Source organism: Panicum virgatum, chromosome 5N (assembly GCF_016808335.1).
Source record: "Panicum virgatum strain AP13 chromosome 5N, P.virgatum_v5, whole genome shotgun sequence".
NCBI classification, from domain to species: Eukaryota; Viridiplantae; Streptophyta; class Magnoliopsida; order Poales; family Poaceae; genus Panicum; species Panicum virgatum.
This window is the reverse complement of record NC_053149.1, coordinates 53,402,521-53,422,974: the sequence shown is the minus strand read 5'-3', so window position 1 is coordinate 53,422,974 and position 20,454 is coordinate 53,402,521. Positions and strand designations below refer to the sequence as shown.

The following is a 20,454-nucleotide window of genomic DNA, read 5'->3' as shown; positions in this document are numbered from 1 at the left end:
ACCATCGCTCCAACTTTTTTTTCCCTGTGAACTATTTTGGACGGATGGACAGCTAACAGAGACTAACGGGAGTGTAAAAAGACTATTATACCCTTTAGTGCCTAAAATTGGTTTGCCCTCCGTACCACTCTGCAGATGCAATGAGACTGTGTACACCTGACGTTGCTGCTTGTGTTGTGAACCAAAATTGATGGGATCGTGATTTTTTCATTAAAAAGCATATACATAAATAAAAAAGGATAAAAATAATCTAACACTTAATAAAAAAGAAAATGATTTATTTTACATCCTAACATGACGTGGGCTTTTTCTTTAAAAATCATACACATAAATAAAAGAACAAAAAGATGATGTAACATCATTTGGACAGTAAAAAAACATCATTTGGACATCAACACAGCAACATCATTTGGACAGCAAGTAGATAGAAACACAACATTATCTTTGCATACATAAGAGGAACAATTCACAATAACAAATGACAACTTGTTCATTGGACCAACTTTTAGCAACTAAGTTACTGGTTTCCATCACAAAAGAATTGGGCATCCAAAACGAAACGTCTTAAATTACATGTTCCTTATATAAAAGAACAGAATAGAGCAAGTAGTTCCTCAAAGCCACAAGTACTAGGCATGGCAAAAGAAAGTGATGTTGCATCACATAGAAATTACAATTTATTCAAGCTGAAGTTTCTTTTTGCTTCTAGTATTTGAAGCAGGACTGGCTGGGGTGGCTGTCTGAACTGGAAGCTTCTTTGGTGTCTTGATGGCACTTTTCTTCGTTGATGAAGGATGATGCATTATAGTATGCACCTGATCTGTCTACATTTGTGATCCAATGTCTTCATGAAAATGGTGGGTTGTGTGCACCATTTGGATAGGAACAGGGTCATTGGATCCAGTTGCAGATCTTGTGTCAAAACATGACATACAAATCAATTAGGTAATTTGACGGTTACAAATGGTATTCTTGTATGACAAAATAATTTAACAAGGAATCATGAAGCTGGAAAGAAGATACTTTATTATTTTCTTACCTGGTATTTGTAGTACTTGTTGATGTAGTGGATGTTGACCCCTTTCCTTTGGTGACCCTTGCTGAAGATGATGCTTTTCTCTTCCTTTTCTTATGTGTAGTTTTGTCAACTGTCTCATTGTGTGGGAATACCATCCCTGATGCAGGAGCGGCCACAATAATGCTAGTCTCTGTGGCACAACTAGCTGCTTTCTTCAGCCTTTTCTTTGGTGGACCCCTGTAGTGGACAATTTAGAAGGGTTAGTAAAGCAATTGATGTTAATGAAGGTAACTAAGTGATAGAAAGTATACCTCTCAGCCTCCATTGCAGCTATGTCTTCTGGATTTCCATTCTTACAGGTGTACTAGTGGTGCCCTCTCTCATGGAATATTGGGCACTCATGTTTCTTTCCGGTACCAGCTCCCTCCACAGGTGTTTTCCTGCTACTACCTCCCTCCATAGCTGATTTCATCCTGTTCTTCCTCCTTCCTCCTGCAGTGGACTTGAGCAATGGAGGATGCATGAAGAAGCCATGTGTAGCTTTGGGCCACATGGACTTGTCAGGAATACTGGGGACTCGATCTTCATATGTAGCCTTGAATTTCTAGACTGAGAAGTAGTCATCCACATGATCTTCCAATTTTGCACTAGGAACTAATGTGATATATGCAATAGGATGTTTGCAGGGTATTTCTGACCCTTGCCAAGCCCTGCAGAAACATGTCCTCTCATTTAAGTTGACTACAAATCTGAATCCAGACCCTCCCTTTGCATAAACTTCTGCAATTCCCTCAATGTCGAGGTTGTAGCTCTCTTCCCTCAACTTCTGCACAATATGAGGTAGAATCTTAACTTCAAACTTTAGGGCCACTCTTTTCCTATAATTCCATTTTATCAAGATTTTCTGTCTAATGGTATCCATTAGGTCATCCAGGTGCTTGCCCTTATCCTACTTTACCCAATTATTGAAGGACTCAGTGTCGGTGTCCTGACCCGGCGGTCCGCCACCAACTAGTAAGATGCTGCGTGATCCCTCACCCTGGATGGTTGATGCGAAAGGTAACACAGGAACACACGAGTTTATCCTGGTTTCGGCCGCGGGGCCGTACGTCCAGCAAGGTTGTGCGAGTGCACTGTACTATTTCGCACCGGGGGTGCCTATAGTAGGGGGTACAAGCGAGGCGAGAGAGGGAGGGAAGCTCCCAGGTCTCTGCTAGATGATTGAGGCGAGTGCCAATATCAAGAGAGTGAGCGAATGAAGCTAAGGGAGTTGGTCGTATGAGGGCGTCTGAGCGTATGAGAGGCCCGCCTCCTCCTTTTATAGACACAAAGAGGGGCGGGGTACATGTACGGAGGGAGGAAGAAGTTGTCGTTTCTCCCCGAATCGGGGGCGCACAGCGAATGTCCACTATAAGAAGTGCACTGTGGGGTATTGGAGATCATGGCGCCGGGCGTGCGGCTATTCTGGGCGGCGTCCTGACCTAGCGGAGATTGCGCTGGCGTTCTGGCAGCTCCAGCGGGCGTCGTGGTGGCTCCTGTAGAGGGTACCGTCCTCTGTGCGCGATGTGGCGGTGTCTCGAGGGTCCTGCAGGTGGGAGTCTTGCTCCGGTCAAGGCCCGGGCCGCGTTCGAGGGTTGCGCCCATACTATTTGAGGGTTCCCCGGTGGGGAAAGTACGAGGGAAGTACGGGGAGTTGGCAGTACAGTGGCGAGAGCAGTGGCAGGCACGTCTTGCATAGGGCGCCGCAGGTTCCCACATTGTCGTCATAGTGTCAGGGATGGCGGAGCAGTGACCGAAGTTGGCGGATGGGATCCCGGTCACAGCCGCTGTGCGGCATGGAGGCCTGACGCCGCCTGACTCCCCACTCCGCGGTGGAGTGGTTGGCATTTATTTCCTTTGTCAGATGAGCAGGTGAGCCGGTGGATCGATAACTCCGTCAGTCGAGGGGTAGTCTCGAGCGAGGCGGAGTCGGTCTGCTCTCCCGAGGGTAGGTTCGCTACCCACGAGCGAGGCGGAGGCAGTCCGCTCTCCCGAGGGTAGGTTCGCTACCCTCGAGCGAGGCGGAGGTGCGGGGTGTTGTTGAGGGCCTCGGCAGGAAGACCTCGAGCGAGGCGGAGATTGCTCCGCGGGTTCGTGGGGGATGCGAATGGGCTGTACTGTGGAGCCAGGCCGTGGGCCGAGGGCAAAGTGGTCCTCTTTGAGTCCTTTCCTTTCCTATGGATCGGAAGGAGACTGTAGGCTCTTGTGGGCCCGATTGCTTAACACATGTTTTCGCGTCTTGAGGGCGGTTTAGTCCCCTAGTTAGGGTGCCCCTAATCATGGTACTCGACAGTAGCCCCCGAGCCTTTGTTGGGATGAGCATCAGCCCTGCAGATGCTTGATCCCTCGCGGGCGTGACTCGGGTGCTAACCGTGGGGACCTTAGTTTGCCCGGGCTGTGACGGTGCCCCGGCGAGTGTTGTGGGAGGAGATTAGTTCAAGATCGAGGTTCGTTGTTGTTAAAGCGGTGGGGAGGTCACTCCGAGTTGTCTATGCAGATCATAGTCACCTCGGGCACTATGGCATTGCCGCTGGGGGCGTCGCCATCGTGCTGATGGGAGAGTCCGAGCTAGTATGCGGAGGGTTTAGCCCCCGAGGCCTTGGAGGAGTGCTTGCACTCGTCCAAGGGCTATTAATGTCGTCCCGAAAGCTAAATTTTATGCAGGGGTTTGTTTAGCAGAAAACATTTCAGAAACCAGTTTTTGTAATGAGTGACACGGAGTTCAAGTTTTAACTGCTACCGGACTCCCCGTCCGTCGTAGCATATGGCACAACTGCCAGACACAATTCCAAAACAACTCACGCTAACCCATCCCCAAAGAAACACTAGTTATGTGACCACACCGTAACTCGCCCAGTACCGTGGGCACGGCTATTCGAATAGCTTTTAACTCTGCAGAGGTGTGCAACTTTACCCACAAGCGGGTACCACAACACGAGCACCGAAGTGTCGGTGTAGATCCCGACATAGCCATCACCCACCTTAGCTAAGCCTGACTAGCCATCACGGGATGCACCAAGGGGTCATCGACTGTTCACTTAGGTATAACCGGGCATAAGTCACTCGGGGCTTATCCCTTTTCCTTAGTCACCCGTTGCTCTCAGCTCTCCTGATGGCTATCAAATTAACTAGTGGGATTTATGCTAAGCCGTTGCCCATTCAACGGTCGAGTTGTTTGCACGAGAGTGGAGTTAGGTGAGATGACACACCAACTCAGTCCTTAGACACGACAAGATGGATATCTCCCTTCCTTGCCCTGCCACATTGGCACGAGCACACCAAATGGCAGATCCGAAGAAATGCCATCCATCCCGTCTAAACTTTCTTTACAAAAACACCACATTTATCCCATCCCACATATGCACACATTTTCTTTATAAAAAATAAATCATATTATGAGTAAAGTCCTTAAGCATTCTAATATCGATTAACGTCCAAGCAAAATTAGACATTAATCTAGGTGGTCAAGGAAAGGTCATCACAAATCAAGGGGTGGCTATCCAACCGTGTTTTTATGCAAGTAAAACATATGCAATTTTATAAAGCAGGCCATTGGGTTGTGTTTATAAAACTAGGATGGAAACATGCATCAAAGGATGGGATTGAACTTGCCATCTTCGTAGCCTTCGGGGAGGTCCTGTCCTTCGGGCTCGGGGTCGCGGAACGGGTCCTCGTTCACCTGCTCACAGTACTGCTCGTTGACGGGCTCTTCTTTGTTCACTCCGTGGTCTACAGCACACACAAACAGGCATACAATCAGTACACAGAAAAACGAAGATCTATCGTTGAGCTCGAGTCAGGAACACATAAGATATGGAGTACGGAGTAATATTTTTGGCTGGATTCCTAACGGCATGGTCAAAACTACGTTATGAAAGGTGTGGTAAAATTTTAGGGTGATCCGAGGTCGTTTGGCGCATGAAATGATAGGTTAATCAAAGGTGGGAGGGTCTGCTTTGAAATATAATAAAAGGAGGGGTTTCTTTTGCAAAAAGGTCAAGAGGTGGGAGGTTTCTTTACTAAAAAGGGGAAAGGCTAGGGGGTTTTGGGCATATTGCCCTGTCCTCTTCCTTCCCCCGCACTGGGAAATAGGGGAGGGGGAGGCGCTCGTCGGCGGTGGTCGATTCGGCCGCTCTGGGCCACGGCGGCGGCCGGGGTGAGGGGGAAAAGGAGCAGGGGGGCACGGCGGCTTGATTCCCCCACCTGGCTTGACTCGAGGTGGAGCGAGAAGGCGGGTCTTCGAGAGCGGGCGGCGGCGGCCACCGGAGTCCGGCAGGGCAACGCTGCAGCTGAGGAGAGGCGGGCCGTGGGGGTCAGTGAGGTCGGGGTGGTGGGTGCGGAGCTCGGAGGCGCCCCTTGGCCCTTTTTATAGGCGGCTAAGGCGGTGGAGGCGAGGGTGCGGCGGTGGCGGGCCGGCGGACTCCACGACCAGCCTTAATGGCGGTGGGGGCCGGCTCGGCGTGTAGCGGGGGGGTGGCGTGGTCGGGCCGCGCGGCAGAGGAGGAGGGGAGGAGAGAAAGAAAGGGAGAAAAAGAAAAAGGGAGGAAGAAATGGAAAAGAGAAAAAGAAAAGGAAAGAAAGGAGAGATAGAGAAAGAGAGAAAGTGAGAGAGCGGGATTCGCGGCGTCATCGGTGCTCGGTCGGCCACGCGCGGCACCTGGGCGCGCGTGAGCGCGACGCGTGGGTCGAGGGAGAAACAGGGTGCTGGATACGGGTGTCGGGTCAGGTCCTTCGGGGATCGGAAGATCGGAACAGGGAGGTTCCCGGAAAGTTGGGGTTAGGGTTTTAAGGAGGGGTCGAGCTCAATGACGAGAAATAGTTTTAGCGCACGATTTAATTTTAGTGAGTTTTCGGGATGTTACAAACCTACCCCACTTAAAATGAATCTCGTCCTCGAGATTCGGCTGGTTCCTAATCAGGTGGGGAAACTCCTTCTTTAGAGCGTCTTCGCGTTCCCACGTAGCTTCTTCTACTCCGTGTCTACTCCACTGGACTCTGCAAATCCGTACTTCGGAATTTCGCGTTCTCCTGGTTACAGTATCTAGAATCTTGACCGGTATCTCCTGATATCGCAAGTCTGGCTACAGATCTATTGTTTCTACTGGCACATGTTCTGCCTCGGGTACCCTCAAACACCTTCTTAATTGCGACACGTGGAACACTGGGTGTATATCCGACATTTCTTCTGGTAGTTCTAGTCGGTACGCTACCGCTCCGACTTTCTTCAGAAATTGGTATGGTCCAATGTATCGGGGAGCCAACTTTCCTTGTACCTGAAATCTTCGGGTTCCTCGAATGGGTGACACCTTGAGATACACGAAATCTCCTGGGTTGAAACTTATTTCCCGTCTTTTCTTGTCCTCATAGCTCTTTTGTCGAGACTGGGCTGCCTTCAGCTTTTCTCTAATCTCCGCAACTCTTTCTTCTGCTTCTTTAATGAGTGCGGGACCGACTAGGGCGCGTTCTCCAACTTCTGACCACATCAGCGGTGTTCTGCACTTCCTTCCATAAAGGGCTTCGAACGGTGACATGCCTAGACTTGCTTGATAACCATTGTTGTACGAAAATTCTGCATAGGGTAGGCTCTGCTCCCAATCTTTGCCATAAGTGAGGACACACGCTCTCAGCATATCTTCCAAAATTTGGTTTACCCTTTCTGTCTGGCCATCTGTCTGCGGGTGATAAGCGGAGCTAAAATCTAACTTGGTGCCCATGGCTTTATGCAAACTTTTCCAAAACCTGGAGGTGAACTGGGTCCCTCTATCTGAAACAATTCGGCTGGGCACACCATGTAACTTTACTATAGTCTCTATATAGAGCTTGGCCAGCTTTTCTCCGCCGTAGTTGGTTCGTACGGGTATGAAGTGAGCTGATTTAGTAAGTCGATCCACTATTACCCATATAGAGTCGTGTCCTTTTTGGGTCCTAGGCAGACCCACCACAAAATCCATTCCTATCTCGTCCCATTTCCAAACCGGGATAGGTAGGGGTTGCAACAACCCTGCTGGCTTCTGATGTTCTGCCTTGATCCTTTGGCAAGTATCGCACCGGGCGACAAATCGCGCAATATTTGCCTTCATCCCGTTCCACCAATATCTTTGTTTTAAATCCATATACATTTTGGTGGATCCTGGGTGAATGGAATATGCCGAGTTGTGAGCTTCATCCATGATTATCTGCCTGCAGTCTCCTTTCTGGGGCACACAAATTCTATCTTTATACCATAGGGTTCCCTTATTATCCACTCTAAAATCTTGTGCCTTATTTTCTCCAGTGTGCCTTCGGATTTCCATTAGCCCCTTATCCGAACTTTGTGCCTTTTGGATTCTATCCTCTAGCATGGATTGAACATTCAGCACTTGGCTGGAACCGCGAGGGACAATGTGCACGTTTAATCGTGCCATTTCTTCTCGTAAATGGTTATCCTTGGGCCCGTAGGATTTCCGACTTAGGGCATCAGCTACTACGTTTGCTTTTCCCAGGTGGTAATGGATTTCCAAATTATAATCTTTAACCAATTCCAGCCATCTTCTCTGTCTTAGGTTTAAATCTGGCTGGGTGAAAATATACTTCAGGCTCTTATGGTCGTTATAGATTCCACACTTATTTCTAATCAAATAATGCCTCCAAATTTTAAGAGCGTGCACTACGGCTGCAAGTTCCAAATCATGGGTCGGATAGTTCTGCTCATGGGACCGGAGCTGGCGGGAAGCATATGCAACGACCTTCCCGTCTTGCATCAGTACACAACCCAACCCTTGCCGGGATGCATCACAATAGATGACAAAATCCCGATGAATATCTGGTAGGGTCAGTACTGGAGCGGTAGTCAATCTTCGCTTCAGTTCCTGGAAACTCCTTTCACACGACTCTGTCCAGGTGAATTTCTTCTCCTTCTTGAGCAGCTCCGTCATGGGTCGGGCTATTTTAGAAAATCCTTCAATGAGTCTCCGATAATACCCAGCTAATCCAAGAAAGCTTCTGATCTCACTGACGTTGGTCGGTGGTTGCCAGTTGGAGACTGCTTCGACCTTCTCGGGATCCACTGCTACTCCTTCCGTGGTCAGAATATGACCAAGGAAGGCTACTTTCTCCAGCCAGAACTCACACTTGCTGAATTTGGCGTATAGCCTATGCAATCTTAGTTTTTCCAAAACTACCCTCAGGTGCTGCTCGTGCTCCTGAATGTTCTTCAAGTAAATAAGTATGTCATCGATGAAGACTACGACAAACTTATCTAACTCGTCCATGAACACCTTGTTCATGAAGTTCATGAAATAAGCAGGTGCATTTGTCAGACCAAAAGACATTACTGTGAACTCAAACTGCCCGTATCGGGTGACAAAAGCTGTCTTCGGGATATCGCTCTCCCTAATCTTGAGCTGAAAATATCCGGACCTCAGATCAATCTTTGAGAAGTACTTGGCTCCTCTTAACTGATCAAAAAGGTCATCGATCCTGGGAAGGGGGTACTTGTTCTTGATAGTGACTTCGTTCAGTACCCGGTAATCTACACACAACCTCATACTTTCGTCCTTCTTCTTGACAAATAGAACCGGGGCTCCCCAAGGCGACGAACTTGGCCTGATAAAGCCGATTCGTTGTAGTTCTTCTAGTTGTTTCTTCAGTTCTGCCAATTCAGAGGCTGCCATTCTATAGGGTCTCTTAGCTATAGGGGCAGTTCCAGGGACAAGGTCAATAACAAACTCTATATCCCTATCCGGTGGCATACCAGGAAGTTCCTCAGGGAAGACATCTGGGTACTCATTCACTACTGGGACTTCTTCCAAAGACTTGGCCTCCATGCTAAATACCATTGGGTTTGATCCACTTTCCCGGGTATGGCAGGTCACTCGTACTCCTTCTGGGTTTGTTAGGTGTACCACTTTGTCAGTACAGCCTATGAGACCATTATGTCGGCTTAACCAATCCATTCCAAGGATCACGTTTATTCCTTCTGACTTAAGTACTACTAGGTCCGCTAGAAATTCTACCCCACTTAAATTGATCCTTACCCGTAGACAACCCAGTTGACACCTGATGTCTCCTCCGGGTGTTTGGGTTAATAGGGGTGTTTTTAGTAGTACTGTAGGTATTTTTTTTACAAAACTCGAGGATATGAATGAGTGTGATGCTCCAGAATCAAACAGTACTGTTGCGAGGGTTGAGCTGACTAGGTACTCACTGAGTACTACGCCCTGAGCTCCTTGAGCTTCCTGTGCGTCGATGTGGTTGACGCGGGCTCGTCCATATGACTGCTGAGGCTGCCTCGTCTGCTGGCTATTGTTGTTGGTGTTGTTGTTGCCGCGGATGGGTACTCGGTTGGCACCTGTCAGAACTGGCTTCGGTCCGTTCACCGTGTTGGAAAAGGCCGACGTAGCTGGCTTGTTCTTGGCATAGGGGCAGTCGGTGATGAAATGTCCCGTCTCTCGACAGTTGAAGCAGGCCCTCACATTGCTGTTGTTGGTGGTGACCTGGCATGCATTACTCTGCGGGGCCCTCATGGTGTTCTGGCTTTTGGGCTGGGTGTTAGGGGCTCGTGGTCCTGTCACTTGAGACTGAGTTCTGTACTGCATTGGAGCTTGGGACCTTGGTGCGTTGTAGCTGAAGCTTCTGGGCTTCTGAAAATGATCCTGCTGGCGTGACTTGCTCTCCAAGAACTTGCGCTTGTTATCCTTTCTTTCATCAATCTTGGCCTTCTCTGTGAGGATTGCCTTGTTCATCAAGGTGTTGAAATCAGGATAGATCTAAGGGGTGAGCAGTGTTCTGAGTTCTGGGTTTAGTCCTTTCTTGAACATATCCTGCTTCTTCTCGTCGTCGTTCACTTCTTCTGGTGCATAGCGAGCCAGTTCCATAAATTGGTGAGTATACTCTTCCACCGACATACTCCCCAGCTGAAGTGCGCGGAATTCATCTGCCTTGCACTTCATGGTGGCCGAGGGGATATGGTAACGGCGGAATTCCCTCACGAATTCATTCCAAGTGATGGTGGAGGCATCCTTGGCAGCAGCGCAGTAATTCTCCCACCAGGCTAAGGCAGACCCGGTGAGTTGATGTGCTGCCAGCAGAACTTTATCTCGATCCTGGCACTCAAATGGCTCAAGCTTCCTCTGGATCACACGCAGCCAGTCATCTGCATCCAATGGGTTGCTGGATCCAGCATAGGTGGGCGGCTTGGGAATTCTCGGCATGTGTGACTCTTGCCTGTTGCTCTTCCAGTTCCGCCTCTTTTTCTTCCATTTGAACTTGGAGAGCGGCTAGGGAATACTCAGTGTGTACGGCTCTTGTCCGTTGTTCGTCCAGCTCTTGGGTTACCTTTTCTGCTCTGTGGACTTGTTGCTTCAGTTGTGCCGCTTGTTCGCGGTAGAGCTCATCCAGGCCGGTGAGATAGATAGATAGGTGAGAGACTGTATCTTCCAGGTCTTCTTCTTCTCTCCCAAGTCCTCTCATCCGGGCAATCCATGTGCGTCCTCTTCCTTCAGTCGGCGGGAAAAATCCCATAGGAGTCCGCTGGAGGTGGTGCCTGTAGATCACGCGTAGACGTCGCAGGGCTTTACGGGCGGCTTTTCGATAGGTGTCCGGGAAGTGAAAACCAGTGGTGGAGATAAACCAGGGATCCACATCTGGGTAGCGGGTGCTCCTTGCCACGAAGATCATCAGGTCGCACCGAAGAGTGCCCTTGGAGTCGTACTCCCGGTAGAGAAACTCTGGTGGGTCCATAACTCTGATGCGTTCCAGGCTGAGTATCAACAACTTAGGAAGGCCGGGCTCTGCGTAACAGATTCCGCAGATCCATCCATTGTCAGTCATCTGGAACAGGGCAAGAACCAGTGGTGAGTGTTTGTGTGAAGAAAGGATTAAGGAAAGAATAAACCTAGTGTGGAAAGGCCTAAAACAGGGTTTCGCTCCTAGAGTCACGTCCTACGGCCAACCTACGGCTCTGATACCACCTGAAGCGTCCCCTCATAAGAGAAGACTTAAATGTGATACAAACATCAGTCCCAGGAGGCTGGTGCCGCATTTATTACATCAGATGGTTCATTACCGTACAAACCTCCGAGGAGGACACTCGATACAGATGATAATAACTAGTAACCAAGCTACAACATAACACCGACCGCAACCCAAATGGGGTCTAGCTCGGGCTCAGAGTACTGCGTCAGCGAAAACATCTTGAACAGGGCCGGTTCCACAGGCAAGGTTGGGTGTAGAACGATAACCCTACTCGGCGTCGTCTGGTACGAAGTCTGGGTCTTCTTCTGTAAAAAGAAAGAATGGGGTGAGTACAAACGTACTCAGCAAGTCCAACCACACCCACGGAGGGGGTTACATCAGAAAAATATGCACAGGTAAATCAAGGGTGAGGTTATGATTTAATTTGCCGAAAGCTAATTTTATGCAGGGGTTTATTTAGCAAAAAACATTTCAGAAACTAGTTTTTGTAATGAGTGACACGGAGTTCAAGTTTTAACTGCTACCGGACTCCCCGTCCGTCGTAGTACACGGCACAACTGCCGGACACAATTCCAAAACAACTCACGCTATCCCATCCCCAAAGAAACACTAGTTATGTGACCACACCGTAACTCGCCCAGTACCGTGGGCACGGCTATTCGAATAGCTTTTAACTCTGCAGAGGTGTGCAACTTTACCCACAAGAGGGTACCACAACACGAGCACCGAAGTGTCGGTGTAGATCCCGACATAGCCATCACCCACCTTAGCTAAGCCTGACTAGCCATCATGGGATGCACCAAGGGGTCATCGACCGTTCACTTAGGTATAACCGGGCATAAGTCACTCGGGGCTTATCCCTTTTCCTTAGTCACCCATTGCTCTCAGCTCTCCTGATGGCTATCAAATTAACTAGTGGGATTTATGCTAAGCCGTTGCCCATTCAACGGTCGAGTGGTTTGCACGAGAGTGGAGTTAGGTGAGATGACACACCAACTCGGTCCTTAGACACGACAAGATGGATATCTCCCTTCCTTGCCCTGCCACATTGGCACGACCACACCAAATGGCAGATCCGAAGAAATGCCATCCACCCCGTCTAAACTTTCTTTACAAAAACACCACATTAATCCCATCCCACATACGCACACATTTTCTTTATAAAAAAATAAATCATATTATGAGTAAAGTCCTTAAGTATTCTAATATCGATTAACGTCCAAGCAAAATTAGACATTAATCTAGGTGGTCAAGGAATGGTCATCACAAATCAAGGGGTGGCTATCCAACCGTGTTTTTATGAAAGTAAAACATATGCAATTTTATAAAGAAGGCCATTGGGTTGTGTTTATAAAACTAGGACGGAAACATGCATCAAAGGATGGGATTGAACTTGCCGTCTTCGTAGCCTTCGAGGAGGTCCTGTCCTTCGGGCTCGGGGTCGCGGAATGGGTCCTCGTTCACCTGCTCACAGTACTGCTCGTTGACGGGCTCTTCTTTGTTCACTCCGTGGTCTACAGCGCACACAAACAGGCATACAATCAGTACACAGAAAAACGAAGATCTATCGTTGAGTTCGAATCGGGAACACACAAGATATGGAGTACGGAGTAATATTTTTGGGTGGATTCCTAATGGCATGGTCAAAACTATGTTATGAAAGGTGTGGTAAAATTTTAGGGTGATCCGATGTCGTTTGGCGCATGAAATGATAGGTTAATCAAAGGTTTAGGGGTTAAATCAGGGTCCAGGGGCCTATCTGTAATTAAATTTAAGAAGGCAGGGGCTTGGTTTGTATTTCAGAAATCATTTGAGTTATTCTAAAAGAATCAGGGGTTTATTTGCAATTATGTTTATAAGGTGGGAGGGTCTGCTTTGAAATATAATAAAAGGAGGGGTTTCTTTTGCAAAAAGGTCAAGAGGTGGGAGGTTTCTTTACTAAAAAGGGGAATGGCTAGGGGGTTTTGGGCATATTGCCCTGTCCTCTTCCTTCCCCCGCACTGGAAAACAAGGGAGGGGGAGGCGCTCGTCGGCGGCGGCCGATTCGGCCGCTCTGGGCCACGGCGGCTGCCGGGGTGAGGGGGAAAAGGAGCAGGGGGGCACGGCGGCTTGATTCCCCCACCTGGCTTGACTCGAGGTGGAGCGAGGCGGCGGGTCTTCGAGAGCGGGCGGCAGCGGCCATCGGAGTCCGGCGGGGCGATGCTGCAGCTGAGGAGAGGAGGGCCGTGGGGGTCATTGAGGTCGGGGTGGTGGGTGCGGAGCTCGTAGGCGCCCCTTGGCCCTTTTTATTGGCGGCTAAGGCGGTGGAGGTGAGGGTGCGGCGGTGGCGGGCCGGCGGACTCCGCGACCGGCCTTAATGGAGGTGGGGGCCGGCTCGGCGCGTAGCGGGGGGGGGGGTGGCGCGGTCGGGCCGCGCGGTAGAGGAGGAGGGGAGGAGAGAAAGAAAGGGAGAAAAAGAAAAAGGGAGGAAGAAATGGAAAAGAGAAAAAGAAAAGGAAAGAAAGGAGAGAGAGAGAGAGAGAGAGAGAGAGAGAGAGAAAGAGAGAGCGGGATTCACGGCGTCACCGGCGTTCGGTCGGCCACGCGCGGCGCCTGGGCGCGCGTGAGCGCGATGCGTGGGTCGATGGAGAAACAGGGTGCTGGATACGGGTGTCGGGTCAGGTCCTTCGGGGATCGGAAGATCGGAACAGGGAGGTTCCCGGAAAGTTGGGGTTAGGGTTTTAAGGAGGGGTCGAGCTCAACGACGAGAAACAGTTTTAGCGCACGATTTAATTTTAGTGAGTTTTCGGGATGTTACACTTCCCGTGCTCTCCACCGATTCGAAGCGATGGCACAGATCGAGGAGCCGTTGCCGTGGGGGAGATCCTCCGCCACCGAGGCGGTCTTGGAGGGGTTGGTCGCCGAGAGGCTCTTGCCGCTGAACACCAATCCCTTGCGACCGGAGTGGATCCCTCCGCAGCCGGAGGAGATCGAGCCGAATCCCCCAAGTGGCTACATCGTGAGCCTCATGCGGCTTCATGAGCGGGGGTTCGGCGTCCCCATCGGCAGGTTCATCTGCGCGCTTTGTGACTACTACGGGGTGGAGCTGTACAACTTTGGCCCCAACTCCATCTCGCAGACGGCGGTCTTTGTCGCCCTCTGCGAGGGTTACCTGGGGATAGAAGCGCACAGGGATCTGTGGATCCACCTGTTCCGCGGTGAGCTCTACATCGACAACATCCAGGGCCAGCCGAAGAGATATGCCCGCGCCGGTGGTCTCATGCTCCACTTGCGCACACAGCGGTCGAACCTATACATCTCCTGCAAGATGACCACGAACAACGCCGGGTGGACCCGAGGGTGGTTCTACCTGCATAACGATGACCAGAGGCTCCCGGCGTTCACCAACAAGGTGCTCTAGGGGAGGCCAGAAAAGTGGAATGGGGGGGGGGGGTGTCGCACGCAAAGCAGCAGGCCAGGCTTGAGGCGTTCACCAACGCACTGCAGTACCTAGCGAAGAATGGGCTGATGACGGCTGCCGTCATCGCGAATTTCCATCGATAGAGGGTGATTCCTCTTGTGGAGAGGAGGCTGCCGATCTTCGAGCTTACCCCCGAGGCCCCACCCGAGGGTTCGAGGACGTCGAACGAGCTACTCTCCCATGATGCCGTGGCCCGGAGGGCGAGCAGCGCGGTGGCGCACTTCCCCTCCAATTCCGGGGATCTCTGGAAGATCAAGATGCGCCCCGAGAAGGGATACATCACTCTGGTGAGTGTTAGCGCTCCTTAAGTACCCAATTAATCCCTTGTTTACCCTTGATAATGGCATGAATTTAATATCAAAATCACTAACCGTCCTAACCCCGGCCTAATTATTGGTCATTTTCACATTTGCACATATATTTTGGAGGAACTTCATTTTTGCAGGTTTTTGGCATATTTTGGAGCATGAAATGACGAGGCCCGTGATCGAGCACTAACACGGAGAAGGACGAAGGCCAAAGCCCAAAGGAAGGACCAAAGCCCATGTTGATTCAAAGCCCATTCATGCACATCCGTCCTCCAAGAGAGCCCAAAGGACCAAGCCCATGAAGATGAGATCAAGATACTTCGGGATTAAGCAAAGCAAATGAAGATTTAAGGAAGGATTTCCTATTCTATCCTTTCCTCGAAGATATCTCAAAGATAATGACGTCCAAAGGGGTGCAATCATGAAGGACATAAACTCTAGAAGATGCGAGGAGTCTACACGTGAAAGATGAGACCGAGGCAGGCCCGAAAAAGGGTAGGCCGGCCGGCCTAGCCCGTTTCCAAGGTGGTTCGGCCTCCCATTCGACCGGTGGCTTCCTCGGCTCATAAATAGCTCGCACCTTATTCAACTCGGGGCATCCATCCACCCAGATCTCGACGAAAACCTAGGGCCAAGACCGGAGGGTCACGACGGCCGCCGCAAGTCTTCGAAGTTGTCTAGGAGATAGCTTAGGCCAACCCTAGGCCGCCATGGCCTCCCTGCGTGGTTGTGTCATGATGGAGTTCATGAGCTAGTTGGAGTCGTCGATGGTATGTACTCGGCGGTGACGATCCAAACGAATCTATTATGTGAATAATGTCTTCATGTCATCCGATCTATTTAGCGATCAAGTATCTCCTGGGTTGATGCTTGGGGGTACCTCTTTTGTTGATTTCGTTCTTTCTTTGGTGCACTTGTTCTTAGATCTATTCTTAAGATAGATCACTTAGGGTGTTCTTGTAGCCGTGGTGGCTAAGGGTTCATGCCGGACATACCAAAGGGGTTCGACACATCTTCGTGCTCTGAAACTACTCTATCGATAGGGAGCGCCGTGACAGGATGTGGCCTGTGTAAGATTTGGGGTTTCGAGGGTCAATTTAGAGGTCGCGATTTAAATAGGCTTTGGATGAGATGCATGTTGTGCTTACTCATTTAGCTAGAACTACAACTAGAATGCATGTGATAGGCTTAGTCATACCTTCGGTCATGCTTTATCCTTACCGATGTTCATGGATGAGATCAACCTTTGTACGTCACTCATATCTATTAAAGGTTTACTCTATATGTGCAATTCATGCTTCATGTTAGGATAGATCTATTAAATTAGATGGAAAACCTTAGGTAGTTCTTTGTCGATCCACGGATTGATAAACCTTGGGGGAGTACTCTAAGGGAAAAGCTACCACGATCCGTGCGCTTGCAGTATACAATTTGGGGCGCTAAGGAGCGTCAACAGTGAGTTTGGTTTCCGATTGTTGTCAAATTTGTGATGTTCCTTTCCTTGCCTCCTGCTCCTGATTCAGTCGTGTTTGCAGGGACTGAGCCACAAAGGCTACGTCTCGAAGCCCCCGACTCCGGAGGCTCGCAAAGCCAACCGCCTTCACGGAGAGGCGGTGAAGAAGAAGAAGGACGCGGCGAAGGAGGCCGCCGCCAGGAAAAGGGAGAGGAAGCAGGAGCATGAGAAGGCGTGCAAAATTGCACAGACGGAGGGTGCCCCGCGGCCGCCCACGCCCGAGTCCACCGAGGAGGAGGATTCCTCGTTCTGTGGGCTCGATTTCTCGGAATCCGATGACTTCGAGGTGGTGACGAGCACGAGTCCCCCGCCGGCCCATCGAGGGGCTGGCGTCGAGGGCTCGTCAATGGCACTGGGCGAGGCGAGACTCACGCCAGGGTCACTGGTTGTGGTGCCCGCGGCAAGGACGGAGCGGAGGTCACCCGCGCCGGCCGTGGGCAGGAGATCCCCCGCGCCGGCGACGGGGCAGAGGTTGCCCTCGCCGGCGACGGGTAGGCAGACTCCCGTGCCCGCGCCGTCGACTGGCGGTGGGGGGTCCGCGGCAAGCACGGAAATGCCCGCGCGGATGGACCCGAGGCTTCAAGCCGATCTGAGGGCAACGCCATCGGGCCAGTCGTCAGGAGGCGTCAGTGTGCCGCGGGCCCGGAGGAGTGGCACGGGCAAACGCAGCATGAGCGCCCGGTTAGAGTAAGTGATCTCGACTTTCTTCTTCGCATTCGTTTACCCGACTCTCCAATCCCACTGGCCTCAACATTTTCCTTCCCATCTGCCCTGCTACAGGGCCACCACCAAGGATGTGGCCCGCCTCGGGCCGACCAAGGCCCTCAAGACCGGGGCGCACGCGACGCCGCATTCGGCGTCGCAGCACCCGACCGGAGGGGACCCGGCCCTAGAGGTGGAGGCCGTAAAGCTCCGAGAGGCGGTGGCTTGGGGGGCCCTGTCGGCCCAATAGGCCCGAGCACGGGAGGGCGAAAATGATGCCGGCCAGAGCGGCGCTGCGGTGGCCGCCCAGGCTGACGCCGAGGAGGAGGCCGGCCGGGGCAGCGCGGAGAGCGCCACCCGGCTGGATGTCGAAGCCGGCGAGGGCGGAGCGGGTAGCGTCGCCCAGCCGGAAGCAGGAGGAGGAGCTGGTGGGGAAGCGCAGGAGCGCCCCGCCAGCCAAAGAGAGGGAGAGACCCTCGCCCCCGAGCCCTCGAGGGCTGGGGTCGAGGGGGTCACGGAAGTGGAGTCAGCGCCAAAGGCACCGGTGGTGGAAGAGACCCGCATCCCGGAGCCCGTGAGGGCCGGGGACGAGGGTGCTGCTGCAGAGGCGACGGCGCAAACGGCGCCGGAGAACATGGAGCCGGTAGTGGAGCTGCCGCTGAGCAGCGAAGAGTACGGGGATTCAAGGGACATCGATCTAGCTGCTGCGACCAGCGCCGCCACCCGGATTGCCGAGTTTATTTCGGCCTCCGAGGATATCCGCGACGTAGGGACGTCTGAGGGGCCTGGTCATGGGGTCAACTATGCGATCGTTCAGTTTGGGGTCCCCTCGGAATTTCTTCGCAACAAGCAGGAGGAGGAGGAGGAGGCCTGGAAGGCGCAGTACGACGTCGGCACTCAGATCCAAAACGCCCTCGACCGCGCCTTCCAGCTCCATCAGAAGATGGATTTTTGTATCAGGAAGATAAATACTTTCCCCCTGGGATTTGCTCATTTTTATCTTGTTTTTGTGTGTTCCACTCACGCTCCTCTGCTTGCAGCGGCTGAGGGAAATCTCACACAACAAAAGCGCCGAGCTGGCCCGGTTGTACTCCCAGGTGCGCTGGCTTGGGCAGTACAATGCCAGTTTGGTCGTTCGGACGATCGAGGCCAATACCTTAGTGACCGACCTAGGGGTGCGCCAGCATGCGCTGGAGGAAGAGCTAGCGCAGGCCACCAGCGAGCGCGATGCCCAGAGGGCTGCGGCGGAGCGGAAGGCCCAGGAGGTCGAGGCGCAGACTGCCAAGCTGTAGCGGAAGGAGGCCGAGCTCCAAAGCAAGGAGGCCGAGCTCCAACGCGAGAAGGCGACCGTCGCCACGCTCTCCGCGACCCTCACTGAGAGGGATGCCGCCCTTGCTAAGCAGGAGGCGGTCGCTCGGAGCGCGGAGACTGCCCTCAAGGAGAAGGAGGCCTCCTTGTCCACACTCCAGGAGCAGGCGAACGCCGCGCTGACTCGGCTGGAGGAGGCGCAAGGAGACATCAGAGGTGAGTGTATGAGGTTTTTGCTTAAGTCGATTCTCGGTTTGCTTGAGGCTTATCTTTATTTCCTCGTTCAGAGCTGAGGAAAGCGGTGGCGGACGAGACCGCGGCAAAGGAGGCTATTCATGGCACGCTCATGGCGGCGCAAAACGAGTACGCAGGGCTGGAGCAGGCTGCCATAGCTGTGTGGCAGGAGCTCGAGGGGGAGGGAGCTTTATCTGGTAGCTCAGTGGCCAGCCGCCTGCGATCACTAGGCGGTCGGGTGGCCGAGCACATCAAAAGCACCTTCCGCCTCGGCGTTCAACGGGCCCTCGCCGTGGCCTCGACGTACTACGATATGGACCTCGAGAGGGTGTTGTCGGGGTACGTCATTGCGTCTGGCATCGGTGCGGACGCCGCGTCGGCCGCCATGGATGATGCCGACGCCGCCGTCGAGGAGTTTGCCGCCGTCTTGGCCAGGAAGCTCGAAGATGACATCCCCCCATAGCCGAATTCGACGCCGTTGAAGATCCGCATGGGTGGGAAGGCAACCTATAGGAGGTCTGGGCCTCGAAGCCCATGTAAATAAGTTAGTATTTCATCGTAGCTATTTCTGAGCGAGAAAACTAGTTATTGTATATCGACAGTGTGGCCGATCGAGGCCTTGTGTGTTCGAGCCCTCGTTTTTTCTACTTTACTTCCGTGTTCTCGTATGCATCTTAGATAAGTTTTGGCGAGGAAGTTTGCGTTCACAAATGGCTTAGGCGTAGGGAGGTGAGTGGGGATGCAATATCCCGCAGGCGTAGACGGTCCCATGGCTCGGCCGATCCCGTTCCGTAGTCGTTTATGTCTTGCGTCTACCTTTCTAAGTATACGAGAAACTTGGATACGGAAATTTTTCGAAAAAACATTGGCGTTTTTTGGGACGTTCGGGGTTCCCCCCGTAGTAGCCCCCGAGGGAGGCTTGGCTTTGCCGAGGGTAAAGCTGAGCGTACCTCAGTGTTCGTGCGTGTCCGAGCCCCCGAGGGTTCGGAAAGTTCCCAAAGATAAATAAGTAAAGCATACTCTTTATTGCTTCGGGAAATTTTAAATGCGAGTACAAGTGATGTACAAATAGCTTGGAATTCTAAGGATAGAAGCGACGTAGCTGCTGAATGTTCCAAGCGTTGGTGAAGACTTTATCGTTCTCATTTGCCATCTTGTACGTGCCGGGCTTGAGCACTTCAGCAACGATGTATGGGCCTTCCCATGGTGGTGACAGCTTGTGGCGCCCCATGTTGTCTTGTCGAAGCCTCAGTACCAAGTCCCCTTTGTTGAAGTCTTGGCGCCGAACTCTCTGCGCTTGGTATCTTCGTAGGGACTGCTGATAACGTGCTGAGTGTAGGAGCGCCACGTCTCGAGCCTCGTCCACTTGGTCTAGCGAGTCCTCGCGGGCTTGCTGGTTCTGCTGCTCCTGATAGGCCTTGAGCCTTGGCGATCCGTGTTCCAAGTCCGTGGGGAGGATGGCCTCGGCGCCGTAGATGAGGAAGAACGGGGTAAAGCTCGTGGCTTTGCTCGGGGTTGTCCTCAAGCTCCAGATAATGAGGGTAGCTCTGCGAGCCACCTTCGGCCAAACTTGTTCAGCTTGTTGAAGATCCTTGGCTTCAAGCCTTGTAGGATCATGCCATTGGCACACTCCACTTGGCCATTTGTCTGTGGGTGCGCCACAGCCGAACAATCCACGCGTATGTGATAGTTGTCGCAGATGATCGAATTCGGGACCCCGAACCTGAAGATGATATCGGTGAAGAACAGAACAGCCTGCTCAGACTTCATCTTGCCGATGGGTCGAGCCTCGATCCACTTGGAAAACTTGTCGATTGCTACCAACAAGTGGGTGAAGCCCCCGGGCGCCTTCTGCAGCGGGCCGACGAGGTCCAGTCCCCACACGGCGAACGACCACGTGATGGGGATGGTCTGTAGA

General features: G+C 52.0%; 1 protein-coding gene across 1 annotated transcript; it reads right to left on the bottom strand.

The window, feature by feature from the left end:
* Positions 1–504: 504 nt before the first annotated feature.
* LOC120675425 lies at positions 505–1,798 on the bottom strand. The gene is made up of 3 exons (XM_039956646.1): positions 1,330–1,798; positions 1,040–1,255; positions 505–912 (listed from the first exon to the last, which is right to left on the bottom strand). The coding sequence occupies exons 1-3, from the start codon at positions 1,341–1,343 to the stop codon at positions 825–827; spliced, it is 318 nt and encodes a 105-aa protein (XP_039812580.1). The 5' UTR covers positions 1,344–1,798; the 3' UTR covers positions 505–824.
* Between the last annotated feature and the right edge of the window lie 18,656 nt (positions 1,799–20,454).